Source organism: Rhopilema esculentum, chromosome 4 (assembly GCF_057945365.1).
Source record: "Rhopilema esculentum isolate cy_ngs chromosome 4, ASM5794536v1, whole genome shotgun sequence".
Lineage (NCBI taxonomy): Eukaryota > Metazoa > Cnidaria > Scyphozoa > Rhizostomeae > Rhizostomatidae > Rhopilema > Rhopilema esculentum.
In genome coordinates, this window is record NC_142818.1 from 10,270,362 (window position 1) to 10,290,490 (window position 20,129).

The window sequence follows — 20,129 nt, forward strand, 5'->3', positions numbered from 1 at the left end:
TATAGGCTTGATAAAATGACCCGTTCTTAATTGAATGTTTTTCCGTTGTATATGAGCAAAACGATTCAAATGACGTCAAAATACATACTTATTTGTGTCTAACGCCTTTTATTGCATTCTGAAAGCAAAATTTTTCCCAAACATAATCTTCAATTTTTGGGGAAAAGCAAAGCCTATAAGCTTGATAAAATGACCCATTTTTTATTGAATGTTCTTCCGTTGTATGTGAGCCAAAACGATTCAAATGACATCAAAACACATACTTATTTGTGTATAACGCCTTTTATTGCATTCTGAAAGCAAAATTTTCCCCAAACATAATCTTCAATTTTTGGGGAAAAGCAAAGCCTATAGGCTTGATAAAATGACCCATTTTTTATTGAATGTTCTTCCGTTGTATGTGAGCCAAAACGATTCAAATGACGTCAAAACACATACTTATTTGTGTCTAACGCCTTTTATTGCATTCTGAAAGCAAAACTTTTCCCAAACATAATCTTCAATTTTTTGGGGATAAGCAAAGCCTATAGGCTTGATAAATGACCCATTTTTGATTGAATGTTTTTCCGTTGTATTTGAGCAAAACGATTCAAATGACGTCAAAACACATACTTATTTGTGTATAACGCCTTTTATTGCATTCTGAAAGCAAAATTTTCCCCAAACATAATCTTCAATTTTTGGGGAAAAGCAAAGCCTATAAGGTTGATAAAATGACCCATTTTTTATTGAATGTTCTTCCGTTGTATGTGAGCCAAAACGATTCAAATGACGTCAAAACACATACTTATTTGTGTCTAACGCCTTTTATTGCATTCTGAAAGCAAAACTTTTCCCAAACATAATCTTCAATTTTTTGGGGATAAGCAAAGCCTATAGGCTTGATAAATGACCCATTTTTGATTGAATGTTTTTCCGTTGTATTTGAGCAAAACGATTCAAATGACGTCAAAACACATACTTATTTGTGTCTAACGCCTTTTATTGCATTCTGAAAGCAAAATTTTTCCCAAACATAATCTTCAATTTTTGGGGATAAGCAAAGCCTATAGGCTTGATAAATGACCCATTTTTGATTGAATGTTTTTCCATTGTATGTGAGCAAAACGATTCAAATGACGTCAAAACACATACTTATTTGTGTCTAACGCCTTTTATTGCATTCTGAAAGCAAAATTTTTCCCAAACATAATCTTCAATTTTTGGGGAAAAGCAAAGCCTATAAGCTTGATAAAATGACCCATTTTTTATTGAATGTTTTTCCGTTGTATGTGAGCAAAACGATTCAAATGACATCAAAACACATACTTATTTGTGTATAACGCCTTTTATTGCATTCTGAAAGCAAAATTTTCCCCAAACATAATCTTCAATTTTTGGGGATAAGCAAAGCCTATAGGCTTGATAAAATGACCCATTTTTGATTGAATGTTCTTCCGTTGTATGTGAGCCAAAACGATTCAAATGACGTCAAAACACATACTTATTTGTGTATAACGCCTTTTATTGCATTCTGAAAGCAAAATTTTCCCCAAACATAATCTTCAATTTTTGGGGAAAAGCAAAGCCTATAAGCTTGATAAAATGACCCATTTTTTATTGAATGTTCTTCCGTTGTATGTGAGCCAAAACGATTCAAATGACATCAAAACACATACTTATTTGTGTATAACGCCTTTTATTGCATTCTGAAAGCAAAATTTTCCCCAAACATAATCTTCAATTTTTGGGGAAAAGCAAAGCCTATAGGCTTGATAAAATGACCCATTTTTGATTGAATGTTCTTCCGTTGTATGTGAGCCAAAACGATTCAAATGACGTCAAAACACATACTTATTTGTGTCTAACGCCTTTTATTGCATTCTGAAAGCAAAATTTTTCCCAAACGAAATCTTCAATTTTTGGGGAAAAGCAAAGCCTATTAGCTTGATAAAATGACCCATTTTTTATTGAATGTTCTTCCGTTGTATGTGAGCAAAACGATTCAAATGACGTCAAAACACATACTTATTTGTGTCTAACGCCTTTTATTGCATTCCTAAAGCAAAATTTTCCCCAAACATAATCTTCAATTTTTGGGGAAAAGCAAAGCCTATTAGCTTGATAAAATTACCCATTTTTTATTGAATGTTCTTCCGTTGTATGTGAGCAAAACGATTCAAATGACGTCAAAACACATACTTATTTGTGTCTAACGCTTTTTATTGCATTCTGAAAGCAAAAAGTTCCCCAAACATAATCTTCAATTTTTGGGAAAAAGCAAAGCCTATAAGCTTGATAAAATGACCCATTTTTGATTGAATGTTTTTCCGTTGTATGTGAGCAAAACGATTCAAATGACGTCAAACACATACTTATTTGTGTCTAACGCCTTTTATTGCATTCTGAAAGCAAAATTTTCCCCAAACATAATCTTCAATTTTTGGGAAAAAGCAAAGCCTATAAGCTTGATAAAATGACCCATTTTTGATTGAATGTTTTTCTGTTGAAAGCACACACTGATTTATCCAGTATCATCATTTAGGGTTCAAAAGCCTAGCCTATATCATTGCCATTATGATAAATTTGCATGGAAATATTTTTTATCGATTTAAGATTCAAACGCTTCGTAAATAAGATTTGCTTATAGAAAGCGACACCTGATTATGATCGAAGAAAAAAATTGCAATCCAATATCGTCATTTGGAATTGAAAAATTAAAACTATAGCCTTACCAAATTGACAAATCTTCGTCGAAATATTGGTTTATATGACAGGCAATAATATAAGAAATTTTCATCACTGCACAAAAACACTAATTTTGCAATTCAAAACAGTATCGCGATTGACAGCATAGCATGAGTCTAGGTCCCGTGAGTGCGTTTTCAGATTAGGTTGTTTTGCTATTCAGCAACAAACTAATACCCCAAATTTAAGGGTAGATTTCATATCACTAAGACGATCTATGTACCTATCCTCTTCTTGAAGGGCTTTACATGTCAACCTCCTCCCAATTTTTTCTCAAGATTTATTAGCTGTAAGAAAGTTAACTTGGCCTGATCATCAAAGCACCACCTAATAAGAGGGGGATAGGTTGCGGTACACAATTGACTCCAGTACTGAAAAATACAGCGTAGCTGAGTAGCTAAAGTTCACTTAAACTTTTTGTCTTCACTTAAATTTAGCTGAAGTTCACTTAACCGAACACAAAAAAGGCAGACTTATGCTCATTACGATAAAAATGATTGCGCCAACTTGTTATTGTCTATTGAATATATGATGTCAAAAATTTGTTGCATCAGTCAATGAAATATACCAGCAAAAGAAGACACAAGCCAAAGAAGATATACATATTACATATGAAAACAGATACCCCAAGAAAAATCGATTGGAACTTTTTGTAACTCAACCAAATGCTCCTTTTGTAAACTTTTAGAGAGAAAGCAATTTCTTAGTGAATTAGGAGAATTTGTAAGCTTTGAACCTGTGAGAATGATATGAGAAATGCTCATACATCCATCCATTGCTCCCGCTTTTGACTTAAGATCAAGATGATAAAAATCATGAAGATGTCATCAATGTAAAATTAAAAATATTGACATGAAAGCCTTATTCAGCAGACTGCAAAAATTAGTCTCAGAACACAACAGACCTAAACCTAGTTCAAGAAGCCTTTTTACGTAAGACAATAAACCAATTCTTAGGTTCTATCAACATCAACTAGTATTAAATGTTACATTATTTTTAATTAAAAAAAATTGTATCTTTGGTTTAGTTGGTGGTTGTTTTATACATTTTATATCACTTATTAGTAATTAATAACTGATAAATAATTTTAAAAAAATGAAAATTTGATCACTGCACATTTCTCTTTCATCACTGCACAAATTGGTCATAACTGCACCTAAAATATTGCCTGGTATATCAAAAAAACTTTGTGCTCGTACACCGCCAAAACCTGTTTTTGAATAAAAGTAGTTTACAAAATAGAACTTTTTACTACTAAAAGTTGATTTAAAAGGTCACCTTTGCCTCGTCAAAACAATCTTGCTCTTGTATAAAATCGTAAAGAAAGCAAACTTTTTTGGTAACATCTGGGGGCAGTGAGAACTGAATAACCTTAGGGAAAGAAGAAAAAATGGTTATAGGGGACAGATTCGCTCCCAGATTTAAATTGCAATGCATCTACCTTCCTCGCAAGTTCAATGATTGTATATAGGGTGGAATCCCCGTATACAGCTGGAATCCCCTCGTTTGCAGACGAGATTTACGAAGGAACGAAGCAGAGGTAGCTTTCGTCAAAGTAAACACACAGGAAAGAAATAACTGTCAACCAAGCCAAGCTGCATGCCCTTTTGGAAAAAGAAGAAGGAATATTTCCCTCAATATGCCAAAGCTAGAGTTTGGAAGCCTTGAAATGACACCAATGTACAATGTTTCAGCAGACAACGAGCGGAAGAAGGAAGAATTAGATTCGCCGACAAGGATAATGACCAATGATTTGCACGAATTTGATTTGACAATGCCGGAAGCAGATGAACCTATGAAGCTGGAGGAGATATCTCTAACTGAGAGCGACGAGAGTACCAGGCACGTTAAAAAGTCCAGAATAATCGGAATTAAAAAAGTACAGTTAACATCTGGCTCAGCTCCACGGTACATGTTCATAGTTAAACTCGACTGGGATGATGGCACAGTCACTTTCATAAACCGAGATCATGACGACTTTTTCAGGTATCACTGCTGGGTTCTCGATACATTTAAGAGAGAAGCTGGTCACGGAGACGATCCCCGCACAATCCCGATGTTACCAGGTTTGTGTTTTCTTTTCATCGCTCGTGAATTTAAGACCAAAGGTAGATCAAATAAACAGCTGTAGAGCAGGCACGATATATATATTTGGAAAGGTTTTTGTCTGAAGCAGACAAGACTGGTCCTTGATTCAACACAACTGTGCATAACAAGAAAGAATCTATGTAAATAAAGCGGTGCTTTTTTTTCTTTGAATGATCATAGTTGCAGATTGACTTTGTCTTGTTCCATCCACACAGTCCCCTCGCCAACACAGTCATGACCTCGTTAAAAACTCCCCGTGCCATTCGCATGATATATATTTTAGTATCTAAAAAACGTCATCCAAAGCTGAGTTGGTTCTTATACACAAAAAAACATCCCCATTCAAATATTAAGCATAATTTATTTTGGTTTGCACCAAAGCTCAACCCTATAGAGAGGGAAAAGTTCATTCTGAAATTAAATGAAGAGGTGTAATGGTAGGACATGAGCGTCAATTTGTTTAACCCGTCAAACCACACTTCTTTTTTGACGTATAATTTCTATAAGCATCGCGTAAATCACTTGAAAATGGATACCTGTTACATAGAAAGAGGGGGGGGCAGGGAAGAGGCACAGGGGGCTCGTGCTCCTGACAGTTTCAATTGGTTGTCTCGTGCATTTACCACAAAAAGGCTCGTACAAAACCCATTTGTGATCAGTAAGCAGTATCTTTAGGCTAAGAGGGGAACGGGGTGTTAGAGGAGGTTTCATCAAAATCCGTCAAGAGATCATTGGTAGAACCTAAGAAAATACATTTGATTGTGTGTAAGAAATTTTTATTGAAACTGGCTAGAATGGATTTTTGAGCGATGATATTTCATTGTACCTCAATGTGCCCTGTTAGCTATCGTTAATGTGTGATTAATCTCTTTTAGGCCAATATTTGGGGACATCGTGTAAAAAAGAATAATATAAATTAAGTCAGGTAACGAAGGTGGAGGGAAGGGGTCTGAAATTTAGCGGCCAAATGGACCCTAACTTCCCTCCCCGATCCAATTTTTGGACGACCCCTAAGTTGGAAACATTAATCGTGTGAATTCTCCAAAACACTATCAAGGACTTAACGAATATTCTTCAATGTAAGATGCGTAACTAATAATGATTTTTAATCTATAATTTTTAGTCTATTATCTTTCTAGGTCAACGATTACGTCATTCGATGTCCTTTTATCTTTAGATCCTGTAGTATATCACATGCTATCCAAAAACCCCCATTCATATGATGATACTACCCATAAAAGTCATCTTTTGTCGTTTTCTCGTTCGTTTCTCTTCAACTTTTCTTATAATCGCTTAATATGCGATCGTTTTTTCTACTATGTAAAGTCACCTAAAAATTTATTGTCATAAAATCTCTCTCGATTTTCTCTATTTTTCCAAAGTTCCCCGTTCCTTGGGACTTTACCATAGATAGACTTGGTATCTGGAAAGGTATCCAGAACTATTGCTTTCAGGAGTTGTCCCTCTCCAACCGCATTAATTTTCTCCGATTTAAAAATCTTTTAACCCTTCGAATGGTCTGAATCAAAGCTGCTCATTCATTTGAAAATGAATGCGATCTCTCTTTCCTTTTTAGAATTTTTCCAAACTTTAGCAGCTGTTCAACAGTACGCTACATCACAATCACTATCAGCAGCCTCCTCAACGTCAGGGGTCGCCTTCTCTGGTTCATTTCTTCACTGGTCTCTTGTCACTGTTTCCCTTGGACTCTCACACGCAGCTCTCTCTCTTGATTTTATCCTCTATGGAGAGTTCTGTCTTGTTCTCAGTCCTTTTCTCCTTTTATTGCACAAGATGTTCAAAACTACTTTCCTGCTAACCATCTTATTCCTGTTTCCTTACCTTTCTGTTTCTTTTCCATGGCCTAGAGTTCACCTCCATATATTACCACTGTGCAGATGACTCCAATGATTCGGCCCCGCACTCTTCAACCTTTACTCCAGATTTACAGCCCCAATCTTCTTCGACAATGGACTCCAGATGTTTAAACCTTTTTACTTCATTTAATGCATTTCTATTTCTTTCTCAAATGGTCTCCAGTGTAATATATCTTCTTTACTACATATCATCAATACAGTTTTCGAAGCGTTGACTTTCAGTCTATTATTGTCTTAGCTTGTCCTACATTCTATCATTCTTTCCTATGGTTTTCCACCCAGTCGGCCATGATTATCATGTCATCCGCGGCTCCAATCTTTTAATCCCTTAGGTTTTCATTAAGCACATTCATCAATACAGCAAATATGAATGGCCTTAGTACTGATCCTTGGTTCAATCCTACATCGATTCTGAATTCATCTAAGTCTTCACAGACCGTTCTCATTTGCTGTACTCACTTCAACACTTTCAACAAGTCGACCGTTCATTTTAGCACACCTTTTTTCCTTAAGCACCAATGCATCACTTCTGTTTACCTTCTAGGGCCTTCTCTAATAGCCGAATTATGATATAAATGGCATTCATTTTACTTCTACTTTTTCTTAATCCAAACTGCACTCATTGTTGACTTTCGTTAAATCATTTCCCTCGCCCTTTAACTTTAAAATTTAATCTGTATGTCAAAAGAAATTCGATACACTTGAGATAGCAATAACCCTCTCAGAAGCGTTGCCCCCCCCAGATCTCCCCCCAGATTTCACTTGCGTGCATTTCAGTACATTTTACAGGTAAAAAATGGTTTAGAAATGACATACGCTTGGCTGGAGAACGAAGACCTTTAATAGAGACCTACCTAAACAAACTCACAAAGTTGAAAAGAATTCGCGAAAGTAAACAGGCCCAGGCGTTTTTTGGAAGGAGGCCAGGAGATCCAAAGGAGGACGATCCAATTTTGCAAGAAGCCATTTTGGAATGTGAAGATGATGATGGCACTTCATGGACACGAGAGAGACCAAAGCTTGAGCTTGACCCGAAACTGATATCCACAGGTGAGACACTGCGAACTATCTATGTTCAAAATTTCAAATAACAGACACTTTTGTCTCAAAGTTATCTTTTGATAATATATAAATATACCACGGTTTGACGCTAAATCTTGGGTGAAAGCTTTGATCATGTGGCAATTCAGGTCACTGGTAAATTATGGAAACGCCCATTTTTAAAATTCCTTTTTTAACTTTAAGGTATAGACGATAAGAAGCAGTGGCGTAGCCAGGTTTGGAAGATTGGAGGGGCAAAGAAAAGAAAAATGTTGCTGACCACACCCTTAAGAATTTAGGAAAACACCCCATTTTGCAAAAGCGTTTGGAAAAGCTATGGCTTTTTTACGTGGCAATTTCGCTTTATACGTCATATCTGGCTTTTTGTGGCTAACCCCATTCTACAACTGCCTATTTCCTTGACAATTCATCTAACGCTTACATTCTGAATTGTAAGCACTACGTGTAAAAACTGATTATCCACAGTTTTAATCAAATATTTAAAAATAACAAACAGGATTCAACTGTTTTAAACTAATTCCGTTCTCCTTAGAGCAACATCCCCGACAAGCACTTCAGAATCCAATTTTTTTAAGGATTGAAGCGCTTTAGCATTTTAGTTTCTATTTTATTGGAATTGTCTAAAGAACGTGAAAGATTTTTCTATTTAAATCCTATAACGTGGGATAAATTGTTGAACATTCTGTAGAGTTATAAAGGAGGGTCCCTGTGCGAGCGAAGAAAGCAGAAAATTTTTGCGACGACGCCCTTCAGATTGGCTTGAAATAGATTTCAGAATATTTCTTACAATCGTTTGCAGTCTTTAAAAACGTTTTATTATTGTCTGAAATATAAAGTCCCCCTTCTATTGGAGATTCGTACTTTTCTCAGACACCGACTTTGAGCGGCCGCTCCCCTTGCCTCCCCCCGCTACGCTACTGATAAGAAGATAAATACTGATATTAAGGAGGTAAAAAAAGTAAAATATTGGCGTTAATTTGTTATAGTACGTCCTTATAGTACTAGCCTGTGTCCTGGGTTCTTTATAGCACTATACCGTTCAGCAAAGACCTTTACTTATCCCTTCCCTCAACTTTTTTTCAAAGACCCTTTTATTTTGATCAAAATACGTCGAATTAATTTCAAATCATAGGTGGAATGGAGGGTAGCCATGAAAACGAAACATTCCAGCCTGATCCTGATGATGATATTAACAGAACTGGAGACAATACACTTGAAGACAACTCGTGTAATGACGATAACCGAATTGAAACGAACCACGAATCAAAGAGCCAAGACAGCCAAGATTTTGGAGAAGATTCCTAAAATAGCTGTGAGCGGAGCGGGACTATCGATTGGTTTGAAAAAGACCAGCAAATGAGCAATGGGCAAATATTTGTAAATGTATGATTTTACAATCCGTTGTAAATATTTGAGTACTTTGATCCTCTAACGACGATAACATCACTTTAAAGGGTTTCAGAGTTCGTTATGCGCTATGGAGGACAAGGGGTTTGGGATCACTCATTAGACATTTTGTACGGGTTTTCTTGCAATTTCTTAAGTATTTACAATTTCCAGCAATGTATTCTTAAAATTCGACAATGGGGTTTTACAGTTATATACGTTCCTTTCAACACGACGGAAAGAATCTTCGATTTGGTGACACTGTGACGTGATTTTGATGGCAGAATGTAAGTTCTGTTGTGTTCGAAGAAGTTTAAGCTTTTCAAAATGTAAATTTGAAGCTTTAATTTATTTTCCAATACCAGATATGAATCAAAGGCAAAATACTCGAGAGAAAAGCAGGTACGCCTAGCTAGACCGAAGTGAGAGCCAGTTAAAACACAGAGCTTTTCCAGAAGTTACTTTTAGATACTTAAAAAGATAGCAATTTTCGCCAATAAGGTCATTCACATTGTGAAGTAGCAGTCCCACCAACTTCTCATTTACCCTCAGATTTTTCTCGGAAGATGGGCATTTTGTCAACCCTATAACTTAATGAATAGCTGGAATTTTGCAATGCAGGTTTATCATACTACAAGCAGCTTTAATTACCTTCTAATTCAGTTCTGGCTTACAGAGCCCCTTAAACGTAAATGTTTTCATATTGCTATACCCAATACAAAAAGACCCAACAGCTCCTTGGGTTTGAGCCTAGATGGTTTAGTTGAAATACTTGCACTCCATACTTGCATAAAATCATTCGCATTTGCACCTCAAGTCTTGTACTGGGGCCGAGCTGCCTCGCGACGGGCCTGTTTGATTAGACCAGGCTGTGATTAATCTGAACACCCAAGATTGCAGAGGTTTGAAGAAAAGTTTTTTGACCATACACAATGAGCTGGGATTTAAGAATATTTCTCTTCAGTGTAAAATAAGTGTTCCCCTCCCAGTGGTGGCACCAGGTGTGATGTGGTGGTATTGGGGGGGGGGGGGGGGGGCTTTGTAGAACGCCCCAATTTTCCAGAGCTCATTAATTATTTAATTTTATTGAGGATTTTTGAAAATTTTTTGCTAAATAAAAACGTGCTCCAGTTTGTTCCGCTTTATCGTTTTACCTTTATCCTTCAACAATCGATGAAATGGGCTTTGAAAAAATGTGATTCATTCTTCATACTTTCCTTTTTCTCTTGAAAACTTAATTTCTTCCTTTAGTTGATAGGGTTCGTGGAGAAGCAACCCAATTCACTAACCCATTTCTGGGATTTGCGGTCAGTGATTGGTCGAAAAAAGGATCCAATCAAACGCGCCGTTCTTCCTTTCATGTTATTTTCGATCTTCACCTTGATAACACCCTTGTGTAACAAACCCCGTGAGAACTGTCCCCGGCGATAAATTTTTTGACAAGAGAGTCTCCTTTCAAATAATCGAAAGACACGGGCATTTTGTCATTTCCCCATGTCCCTTTCTACCCTGGGTTCCAGAGCGTCAAGTGGTGAGTTGGGAAAAAGGTTCCCCAAGGCTCTCGAAGCTTGAAGCTCTGGAACCCAGGGTAGTCCCTGCAAGCTGTGAATTTTGAATGCAACTTTTTCCCATCGCCTTTCAGTTTAAGACAAATTTTTCTGTCCCCTGTTATATTTAGCTGCTATCTCCTGTGAACAAATTCCTCGCCAGGCTAGTTATCCAGGAGTGTTTGATATTTGCAATTTCAATTTGAAAATTTTCAAACTTTACATGTAGTGACTGTCCGAACTAGAGGAACGAGGCGCTACGGCACAGAGCGGGGACTTCGAATTGTCTCATCGTCACTTAAAAATCTTTCTAAGTTCTAAACAAAACAAATCACGTTGCTCGAAAAGAGAAGCTCAAATTCATAAATATATTTTCGATCTGCATCTATGATGAAGTATGGACAGCATTCGATAGATATTATATTTATTCACAAAGAATCGAAAAATGTCCCTTTTAGATAGATAATCACATCCAGTTATCAGTTACTGTACAATACAATGGTGGAAAACCAAACATTGGTTGGACCAGTTGCGAGTTTGATGAACCATTAATTGCTGCTGCTTGCTTCTTGGGCAATCAAGCTGGGAAGAAGAGCTGGGAATTAGTATACTGCATCATTGACTTAAAATTGAGAACATTCCGTTCTATTCTTCTAATTGCAGGACAAAAACCCTTTCGTTGGGCGTCAGGTTCCCGTGCTGAAACATGCACACGCGCATTCTAAAATTTCAGAACATGCTTATTATTCATTATTTGTCATATTTTAACACAGAAACCCTATCAGCTACTAACTCCAAAAAAGTAAAGATTAATTTACATATAATGCTGGTCTTCCTAGGGATCGTGCTTCGGGAAAAGATGCTAATTTTGCAGGAATTCCTTTAATTTCTTTTTGAACGTGGTAATCGTGAACCTCATTCTTATCTGTAATGGAATCCCGTTTCACGCCTGTGCACCACAATACAAAAAACTCCTTTTGGAGAATTCAAGGTTTTGCCTTGGGATGTCTATGTGAAGGCAATTTCTTGGAGCTGTCTAGTTTCCATACTGCTCGACCTGATGAAGTAATTAGTTTACCCTAAACCTAACCCTAACCCTTACCCTAACCCTAACCCTTTACTTGAAGTACTTATACTATCATACTAATATATGACTATTAATCATGCCTATTTATGGCTATCAGGTCGAGCAATATGGAAACTAGACAATTCCCAATTTCTTGTTGAATAGTTAGATATTTGGGATCTAATGACAAGTCTCCCTTTCAAATTGTCGGGGCAGAGACTATTTATTATTTTGTAGATCATAACAGCCCAGTCAATTTGAATCAAATTTGAGACCGAAAGCCAATCGCAGCTCCAACCGTCCTTTAATCCTGAGTCTTCTATTAGCGTGCGCGCTCTGTTTTGTAAACGCTGAAGATGATCGAGCTTTGTGTTTGATAATTTACCCCATAGTTCATCGCTGTATCTCAAATGACTCTCAAGCAGTGCCTTATAGATATTGTTGTCCTAATACGTACTCAACTAAAGTCAATATAACGATGCTCAATTATACAAAACTAAGCGAAAAGTTCAGTAGGACTTGAACGTCACCAATGTAGGTCTGCTCTGAGTTCACCTCAAACCTGACATTCTAACTGAAACAACAATCGAACTATAGAAGCGGAATGGGAGTGATGTGGAGAAGGGTTGATGTAGAGTGAGGTACACGTGAAGTGAGGTGGAATTGGAGTTGGGTTGACGTTAAGCAGAGTTAACATTAAGTTGAGTTGAAGTTTAGTATGATTGACGCTGAGGATGATTGACGCGGAGGAGGGTTGACGCGGAGGAGGGTTGACGCGGAGGAGGGTTGACGCGGAGGAGGGTTGACTTTGACTGGGGTGGACGTGGAATGGGATGGACGTGAAAGTGGGTGGACGTGAAATGGGATGGACGTGAAATGGGATGGACGTGAAATGGGGTGGACGTGGTGGAAAGATGACGTAGAGTGGGTTGATATGTATTTGGGTTCAATGGGAGTGCTGGTGCCCTAAGTCGCAATTTTCACAACCAAAAAATAAAACGGAGCTTACCTTTCAATTAACTTGCGATCTTTGAAGTCTAAGGCTTGTAGCCTCTGATTGAAAATTGAATCTACGAAGACGAGATTGAAGCTCCAGTAGCAGGTCTTGGATATTTGCAATATTTAAGTTCATACTATTAATTATTTACCTAAAAATATTTTCTGAAAACATTAACTAGCTAGATCCCTAAACTTTATTGCAGATGCAGGATTTACAACGAAAGTCGGGGGAAGGTCGTAGACACAAAAAGAATTTGAGGAAGGTGACCAAAAATTTTGTACCTTGAGGCAGTTGATGAAAGCGTTTTGCCTTTTGTTTTTAAAAATACAGTCAGAGAAAAAACAAAAAATCAATAATATTTACAGAAACCTCCTCTTTTTTGATATTCTGTACTATTTTGACATTTTTACGATTATAACAAAAACCTCCTCTATATAATATTTTAATATTTTGCACTGTATAAAATAAAGATCGAAGATTTGCTCTAGCGCTGTTGAAAACTTGTTCTCACCTTTCGGGGGTCCGTTACCGCCACAATGCTGCATGTTTCGAAGGAACGTCCCAAAAACGGCCCGCATCTGAGAAGCGTCCTTAAAACACGAAAAACACTATTAACGCGATGAAATCAACTGCACTCTAGAGAAATAGAACTAAACCTGCCGCGAAAAAGGGTAAATAGGCGTCAAATTACAAGGGCCCCGTTTTGAACTTCAAATTACGAGGCTACAATCAAAGATGTAGCCATGAACTAATAACAATTTTCTTCTGGCACGGTCTCTGAATCAGCAACAACAATTCGTCTAACTTTGAAATTTTCAAATCTTTAATTAATAACACTGCCAGAAGCTGAACCTTGCGCAGATTGGCCGTTGCTCCTCTCACATTTAGAAAAATCATGACTTTGTTATATATCTTGGGGTTTAGTTGGGGTTGGTGTTGGGGAACTTAACGATTGTCAGGAAACCTAACCTCATCTTCTTCTTCCCAACTGTCCCAATCCGAATCGTAATCGTCTTTCATTGGAGAATCGGCTCGCTCAAGTGGAGAAACACTTCGCAGCTCGTCTGATGTCTCATAATTGCTGTTTAAATCGAATGTTTTACTGAGCGCCTGCGATTCGGGGAGATCTCTTGGCGAATCTACGTGAAAAAAGTTTGGTAGAAAAGAAGTAATATTTAGAGTATTTTCAATTAGCAGGAGTTGAGCTAAGAAGAGGCACTACAAATTCTTGAAGAAGATATTGAAACCTGGAACAGAAATTATAATAAAAACTGAAAGCCTTTTTTGTTCTTATGCATAAAACTTAACCTATAATTAGAATAGACTGTTATGGTGATTGAAGTATGCATTTTAAGGGTGATGGCAGAGGTGGAAAAAATTTTCTTCTTTCTGGGAACCTAAGAATCTGGCTCAAAACTTTCTGCAAGATTTAGGGGGTAGACAAATAAACTTTCTGTTTGTGCATATATCTCTATACTTGGTTGATGTATAAAAGAGGGCAAACTTAGTTTTAAGAAGTATGATACTTCTCATTTGAATGTTCAATCTGTTTTTATTTTGATGCTTAATTTGTTTTTTTCTCTCGAAGTATTTCTATAGAAGGTTAAATCAAATGCAAAAAATTGCCAGGCAATCAACTTCTTAACATAATCAGTGTCATTTAACATCGGATATCTTGACTATTGTTCCAAAACTGTCATTCTCAAAATATTAGATATGCCTTTAATAAATCCATAAATGCACATAAGAAAGAAATAAACTTTAACTAGAAATTGATTCATTCAATCAATCATCATGATGGAAAATCAAAAGGAAAATCCATGCAATAATCTCCAAACATAGTTTCAGAAGAGTCAGGGGCAAAATCATTTGAATTGTATGGTGCAATTTATGGAGAAGGCTTTGCCTAATCTTTTGACAAGTGAGAAGCAATATGTGGTTGAAATTGAGTCCTAGCATGCAACAAATTAATTTAATCAAGCATATTAACTTATGATCAATGCTGCTCACACCATGGTGTCAGAAATGTTTTCTGTAAAAGTAGATTCCAGTCTCTATATTATTCTCAGTCTTAATCATGGTTTGTCTTGAAAGCTCAGCTGCTAAAAAAATTCTGATCGTGAGTGGCTAAGATTTCTGTGAGATGGTAAATGTAAATAATGTGCACCAAGAATTTCTTTCCAATGAAAAGAGACTAATTCCCACAGTCCTTTGGCAGCTCAAATTTAGCTGCTCACAGGCGAGTTGAAAATAATACTTTCTGTTAATTTGACTAAACATTTGTCACCAGATTTTTACATTTACTTTAACACTTCAAAAATTTTCTGTGAAACTTTCTGCACCATTTTTATCTAGAAAAATTTCTGGGAACTATGTTCCCAGGTTCCGATACTTTTTCCACCTCTGGGTGATGGAAGAAATCTAAAAATTTCTTCCTGGGCTGCAAGGTTTACACGTTGCAGCCCAGGGCAATCACTCAAACTTTTTGTATACAGGGAGGTCCACCCACCGCTATCAAAATTCATCCAAAGTATCAAAATAAATTGAACAGACCCAAAACCATCAGCTAAAAAGTGTGGATAAAATCCAAAAATATCAAAATACAAAATCATGTTGTTGAGCACATAAGCTCAAGTGACCCCCTTGGGCGTTCCAGGCACATTGCCATCTGTACTTGTAATCCGTTTTGCACACGTAAAACAACGCTTGATAACTGCGCTCTTCGAAGCCAAGAAGCCATATAAAGTGGCGGAGGAGCATATTTTGAGACACGTTACTGGCTTCGAAGGCTTTTGACAGAATTTATTTTAGAATATAATAGACAAGCTACCTTCTTGATCGTCCTCGGTGACAATCCGCAGTTCCTCGATTGGACTTTGGCTAATGTCGTTCGACAGCATGCGAATCCGAAGAAGTTCGTCTTCAACTGGTTCTGCTATATCCTGATCGTCACTATCCTCGTTACCATGTACGACCGAGAGTATATCATTCTCCTAAACAAATGAATTTTACATTACACAATATTAATGTACATAAAATTGAAAAGACTCCATTGGTAAATTTTCTATAGGCAATCTGCACTGTCTGTGTACCCTTTCTGGTTCTAGGCTCACGTTCTGATTTGCTTTTTTTCACAGCCATTTTTAAATCTGTACTCAAAACATGCGTTTGTTCACACTGTCAAAAAGGGCATCAAAAAAGAGGAAAAAGATAAGTTGCACGAAAGGGTATGGTTAGGTTAATGGGAAGGACGGAAAGTTTCAAGGAGAAATGTATGCATATAATAAAAAAAATGATAGCAAGCACACTATATGAAGAAGCATTTCATGTCGTTTATTCACCCGTACAGAAAATTTACGCTCTTACAGGGAAGGATTGCAAACTGCAAAGAATGTGAGTCTGTACAGGGGGAAGGGGGTCGGACGCGTGCAGTTGTACAGGGGGATGGGGATACGGCGTGTGCACTTGTAAAGGGGCAGGGGAATCCGGCATGTGCATTTGTAAAGGGGGAGGGGATCCAGCGTGCGCATTTGTGAAGGGGGATGGGGATCCAGCGTGCGCATTTGTAATGCCCCCTCAGACACTGAAGGCGCATGACCTTTCAAGTAAGTAGGTACTTACCGAAGCCATCTTGGAAGTGATTGCAGCAAACACTGTTCGAAAATTGGCATCTTTTTCTTGCATTCGCAGAATTAGGAGCAAAATATCCAAGAACTGACGCACCAGCTGTATCTCTGTATCCTTAAAAAAAGAAAAAAATCAAGTCAGCACCTTCATCAGTCGTTATGAAGAGCAGGCTGGTTACAAAACTTCTAATTGGAAACTCCCAAAACCGTATAGGATTCAATGTTGTTGTGCGAAATGTTCACAGAAATGCATACAAATTCTTTAAAGATGAAAAGAAAATAACGACAACCCACCTCATTATATAACATATTCTAGATCAACCATCCCACAAACAACTTAGGGAAACAATGTAGCAAAATCACCTTAGTTTGAAGTATGTGACAGATTTCTTCACAGGCGAAGTTCAAAACCATTTTGGATGATGACGTCGATAACAGCGATCTACTGCTGAAGAACATGCATCAAATTAGGCTTGGCTACAAATTTTTTTGACAGATACATTGTGGCAAGCAACACTATACGTATTGTGTGTTATGTATCATATTTGTTGCAAAACAGAGGACATACTTGGTCTCAAACTCGAACAAAACAACCAACCCTTTCGACAACTTAGGTGGAGTACCAAGAAACAAGCGGCATGTCAGGCTTGGGCTTGTTCAAATGCTTTGTAAAAAAGCTAGTTTTGTAATATTTGATTTTCTCGTTTAAATAAAAACTGTCAGTCTAGCCACATAGTTTAGTTTATGTTATCAAACTTCGGGTGAAATCAGTTCTCTTTTGGCTGATAGAAACAAAAATTTCGACAAAAATTAGCATACAAGGACAATTTGCATAGCAAGGCCAAGGTGAGCCAATTCTGTCATTTTTCTATCCAAGCGATCGAGAAAAATAGCCAATTATATGAGTAATAATTTTGCTGCTCTTCAATGCAAATATCATTTAAAAGAATAACAGAGCTGTAACTATCGAAAACAGGGTAGGGGTTGAAGCATTTTGAAAATTTGTTAAGAAAAAAAGACCCTTCCAATTAAGACATGTAACAATTTCATGATGTAGCCTAAATGTTTCATGATGTTTTATGATGTAACACAAAATGTAGCCAACACTTTTTTCAGACTTCTCATAATTTGCTCCAACATTGGCTCCTGCAATGATTTATGACCACTACCTTATAAAGTGCAATATCCTGTACACATCTTGTACTTTATCGCTTCAAACCAAATTCTTGACAATGTAGAGAACGGTAAAAAAGGGGTCTGATTTTGGCCCGCATGGACGAAGCTAATCGTCTGAATGGAGCTGATATTATGCTCTGAATGGGCGACATATTTACAGGGTGAAAGGGAAAGACAATGGGAGTCTGAATGGGATAGACATTGGGGCCACATTGGTACCCTATTGGGGATTTCGAATGGGCAATTACTTAGAGGTCTGAATAGGGGGAAACTGTTTTAATTTCTTGAAATGTTCAAAGTAAGTAGAAACATACAGAAAGTGAACTGAAAAGGAATAAGCAGCAAACACAATTTTTAATATCTAAAATACACTTGTGACAATAACAAACAAATAACGAACCTGCCCTCTGATTTTAAGCTGTCTTCCCGCAGTAGAACATGGCAACTGAAAAAGAAGATATTTCCTTCAAAACAAACATTATGAGAAAAGGTAGTAAAATAGATATTTAAACTATTGTTTTAGCTTCAGGTATAAGATTTGAGAGGTTTGTACCCCCAAAAAACCTTAGACTAGGTGTTCATTGAGCAACATGCAAAATTTCATAAGAAACTTGTGAATTAAGAACCGTATATATCTATCAGCCTAAAAAGGTTTTTATATATCAAATGCTTAAACAAAGGAGGGCAGATTTTAGATTCTTAAATTCTTACGTTCTTCTTTTCAAGGATTCCTGCTTTTTACTCTAGCAAACCAGAAGGTAATTGAAAAAGATTAAAAACATCGCCAATTTAGAAATAAGAAGGTTTGGTTCCATGACTAGATAGAAAATCATTTCACGACTGTTATAAAAAAGATCTCCAGGTGTATTGGTATTCTTCGTTATGAACAACAATATCTTTCGCCTGCTACAATTGAAACAATGTATAGAAGCTCAATAGAGCCCTAATTCAGATACTCCTGCTCGGTTTGGGGAAATGCTGGTGTATCAATTATCGGAAAATTGCAAAAACTGCAAAATCGAGCGGCAAAATTGATCACTAACAACCCATTCGATGCTTCGCCACTCCCAGTTATTCGTGCACTTGGATGGTAAGGGAAATAATTGATCTTAAATTTGCTAGGATTGTTTACAAATTCCTGAATGGTGATGCCCCTTCCTATATGAGTGACATGTTTACTAAAGTCAACGTCTCTACAACACGATCTCTCAGAAATTCAGATTACGACCTAAGAGCCCCTTTTCTAAGAACCACCACACGACAGAGATGCTTCTCTTACCAGTGTGCAAAACTTTGGAATGGGTTTTTTAAAAAGTCCAAAAATACGTCAACTTTAAAGAATTTTACGAAAGCGATAAAAATTCAATAAACTGTTCACGAAGAACCAATCATACCTTCCTTGTCCTTTATTTTTAATGTATGTATAAGTGAATTTCTTTAACGATTGTAATTACATTATGGATTAGTTTGATTTTGTAAAGTTAATTTTGATTAAATTTTTTTGTATATGTTAGCATTGTCCCCTGCAAATCAGTCCTCGACTGAGTGGCTACCATGGGTAAAAAAGATAAAATGAATGAATGAATGAAATGAAAATGAGATAATTTGTGATATTAATTGAAAAAGCCTTCACGAGGACATCCCTCTAAAAACGCTATGTTTCGTAACATCGTTGCCATGTAGGCGCAAAACTTTTCATTGGTTATCATTTAAATGAAAGCAAAACATAACTGTGTAGACATGGCCAAAGAGAGGATGATACTTACGCTTGCATCAATGGCTGAACATCCGTGGATAATTCAATCAGCGAACTGATCTCTATTAACATTATCGGTAGCAAATGAACCTAAAATAAACAAAGCATCAATTGAGTTTAAAAGTTTTGAATTTATGATTATATTCCTTAGACCTACTAACATTCCTGAGAGTTAGCAGACCTTAAACAACATATCTGTAATCTTCCATGAAAAAAACAGGATCTACTAGATATCTAATACTACTTTGAGATCCACCATGCAATAAATAACATATCCCAGACCCATATTGTCTTAAAAAATACCCCAAGTCCTTCCAGGCCTTAGATAACATACCTCAGACCTATCAAACTTTAAATGACAGATTCACTTGTCCATCTGGTGAAGTTGTGCCAAAGTGGAGTCACAGATACGATATTCGGCTCTAAAGCATTAAAGCCTCTGAATATCATGGAAGGACACTTACAGACCTTTGGTACTGTTAAATTTGAAGATAACATTGACAAGCGGAAACACAGTATAGCGAAATAACTATGAAGAGTCTTTTCTATCCACAAAAAGCTTGAAAGTATGCTGTCCTTAAATATCCTGAGATTTTGCAGTACAACTGACTTTTCAAAATAACAGCGAACAGATTCTTGATAATTCGACATTTGCTTAAACAAAGTATTTCTCCGATCTTTAAAGAAAAAAACAACTCAAAAGATGTATAAACAAGCAAATTCAACAAAACGTGAGTACTCACAATATCTTCGAAATTCGAGCATCGCAAAAATGCTGGCAGTAGCCTCTGGACATCGACAAAAAATGCATGCAAAAC

General features: G+C 36.8%; 2 protein-coding genes across 3 annotated transcripts in view; one reads left to right on the plus strand and one right to left on the minus strand.

Annotated features, from left to right (window-relative positions):
• Nucleotides 1-4,095: 4,095 nt before the first annotated feature.
• On the plus strand, nt 4,096-9,346 carry LOC135690542 (uncharacterized). Its single transcript, XM_065208129.2, has 3 exons — nt 4,096-4,793; nt 7,482-7,742; nt 8,887-9,346. The coding sequence occupies exons 1-3, from the start codon at nt 4,367-4,369 to the stop codon at nt 9,057-9,059; spliced, it is 861 nt and encodes a 286-aa protein (XP_065064201.2). The 5' UTR covers nt 4,096-4,366; the 3' UTR covers nt 9,060-9,346.
• Nucleotides 9,347-11,027: 1,681 nt separating this feature from the next.
• LOC135690531 (uncharacterized) overlaps nt 11,028-20,129 on the minus strand; it is a 36,101-nt gene continuing 26,999 nt past the window's right edge. Inside the window, exons 26-35 of one of the 2 annotated variants that reach the window (XM_065208118.2) lie at nt 20,055-20,129; nt 19,322-19,401; nt 17,956-18,000; nt 16,743-16,824; nt 16,375-16,494; nt 15,584-15,746; nt 13,723-13,892; nt 13,265-13,343; nt 12,763-12,823; nt 11,028-11,269 (exon numbers count right to left, since the gene is read on the minus strand). In XM_065208118.2, the coding sequence (XP_065064190.2) occupies nt 11,236-11,269; nt 12,763-12,823; nt 13,265-13,343; nt 13,723-13,892; nt 15,584-15,746; nt 16,375-16,494; nt 16,743-16,824; nt 17,956-18,000; nt 19,322-19,401; nt 20,055-20,129 (909 nt within the window). In that variant the 3' untranslated portion in view covers nt 11,028-11,235. Of the gene's footprint in view, nt 11,270-12,762; nt 12,824-13,264; nt 13,344-13,722; nt 13,893-15,583; nt 15,747-16,374; nt 16,495-16,742; nt 16,828-17,955; nt 18,001-19,321; nt 19,402-20,054 lie in introns of both variants that reach the window. The other variant, XM_065208117.2, reaches the window with a different exon arrangement.

Excerpts from the sequence above, each read along its gene's own strand:
- LOC135690542 (XM_065208129.2), top strand. The coding sequence starts at position 4,367 with ATGCCAAAGCTAGAGTTTGGAAGCCTTGAAATGACACCAATGTACAAT. Across the intron at positions 4,794-7,481 it reads CACAATCCCGATGTTACCAG|GTAAAAAATGGTTTAGAAAT; the intron begins GTTTGTGTTTTC and ends TACATTTTACAG. Across the intron at positions 7,743-8,886 it reads CCCGAAACTGATATCCACAG|GTGGAATGGAGGGTAGCCAT; the intron begins GTGAGACACTGC and ends TTCAAATCATAG.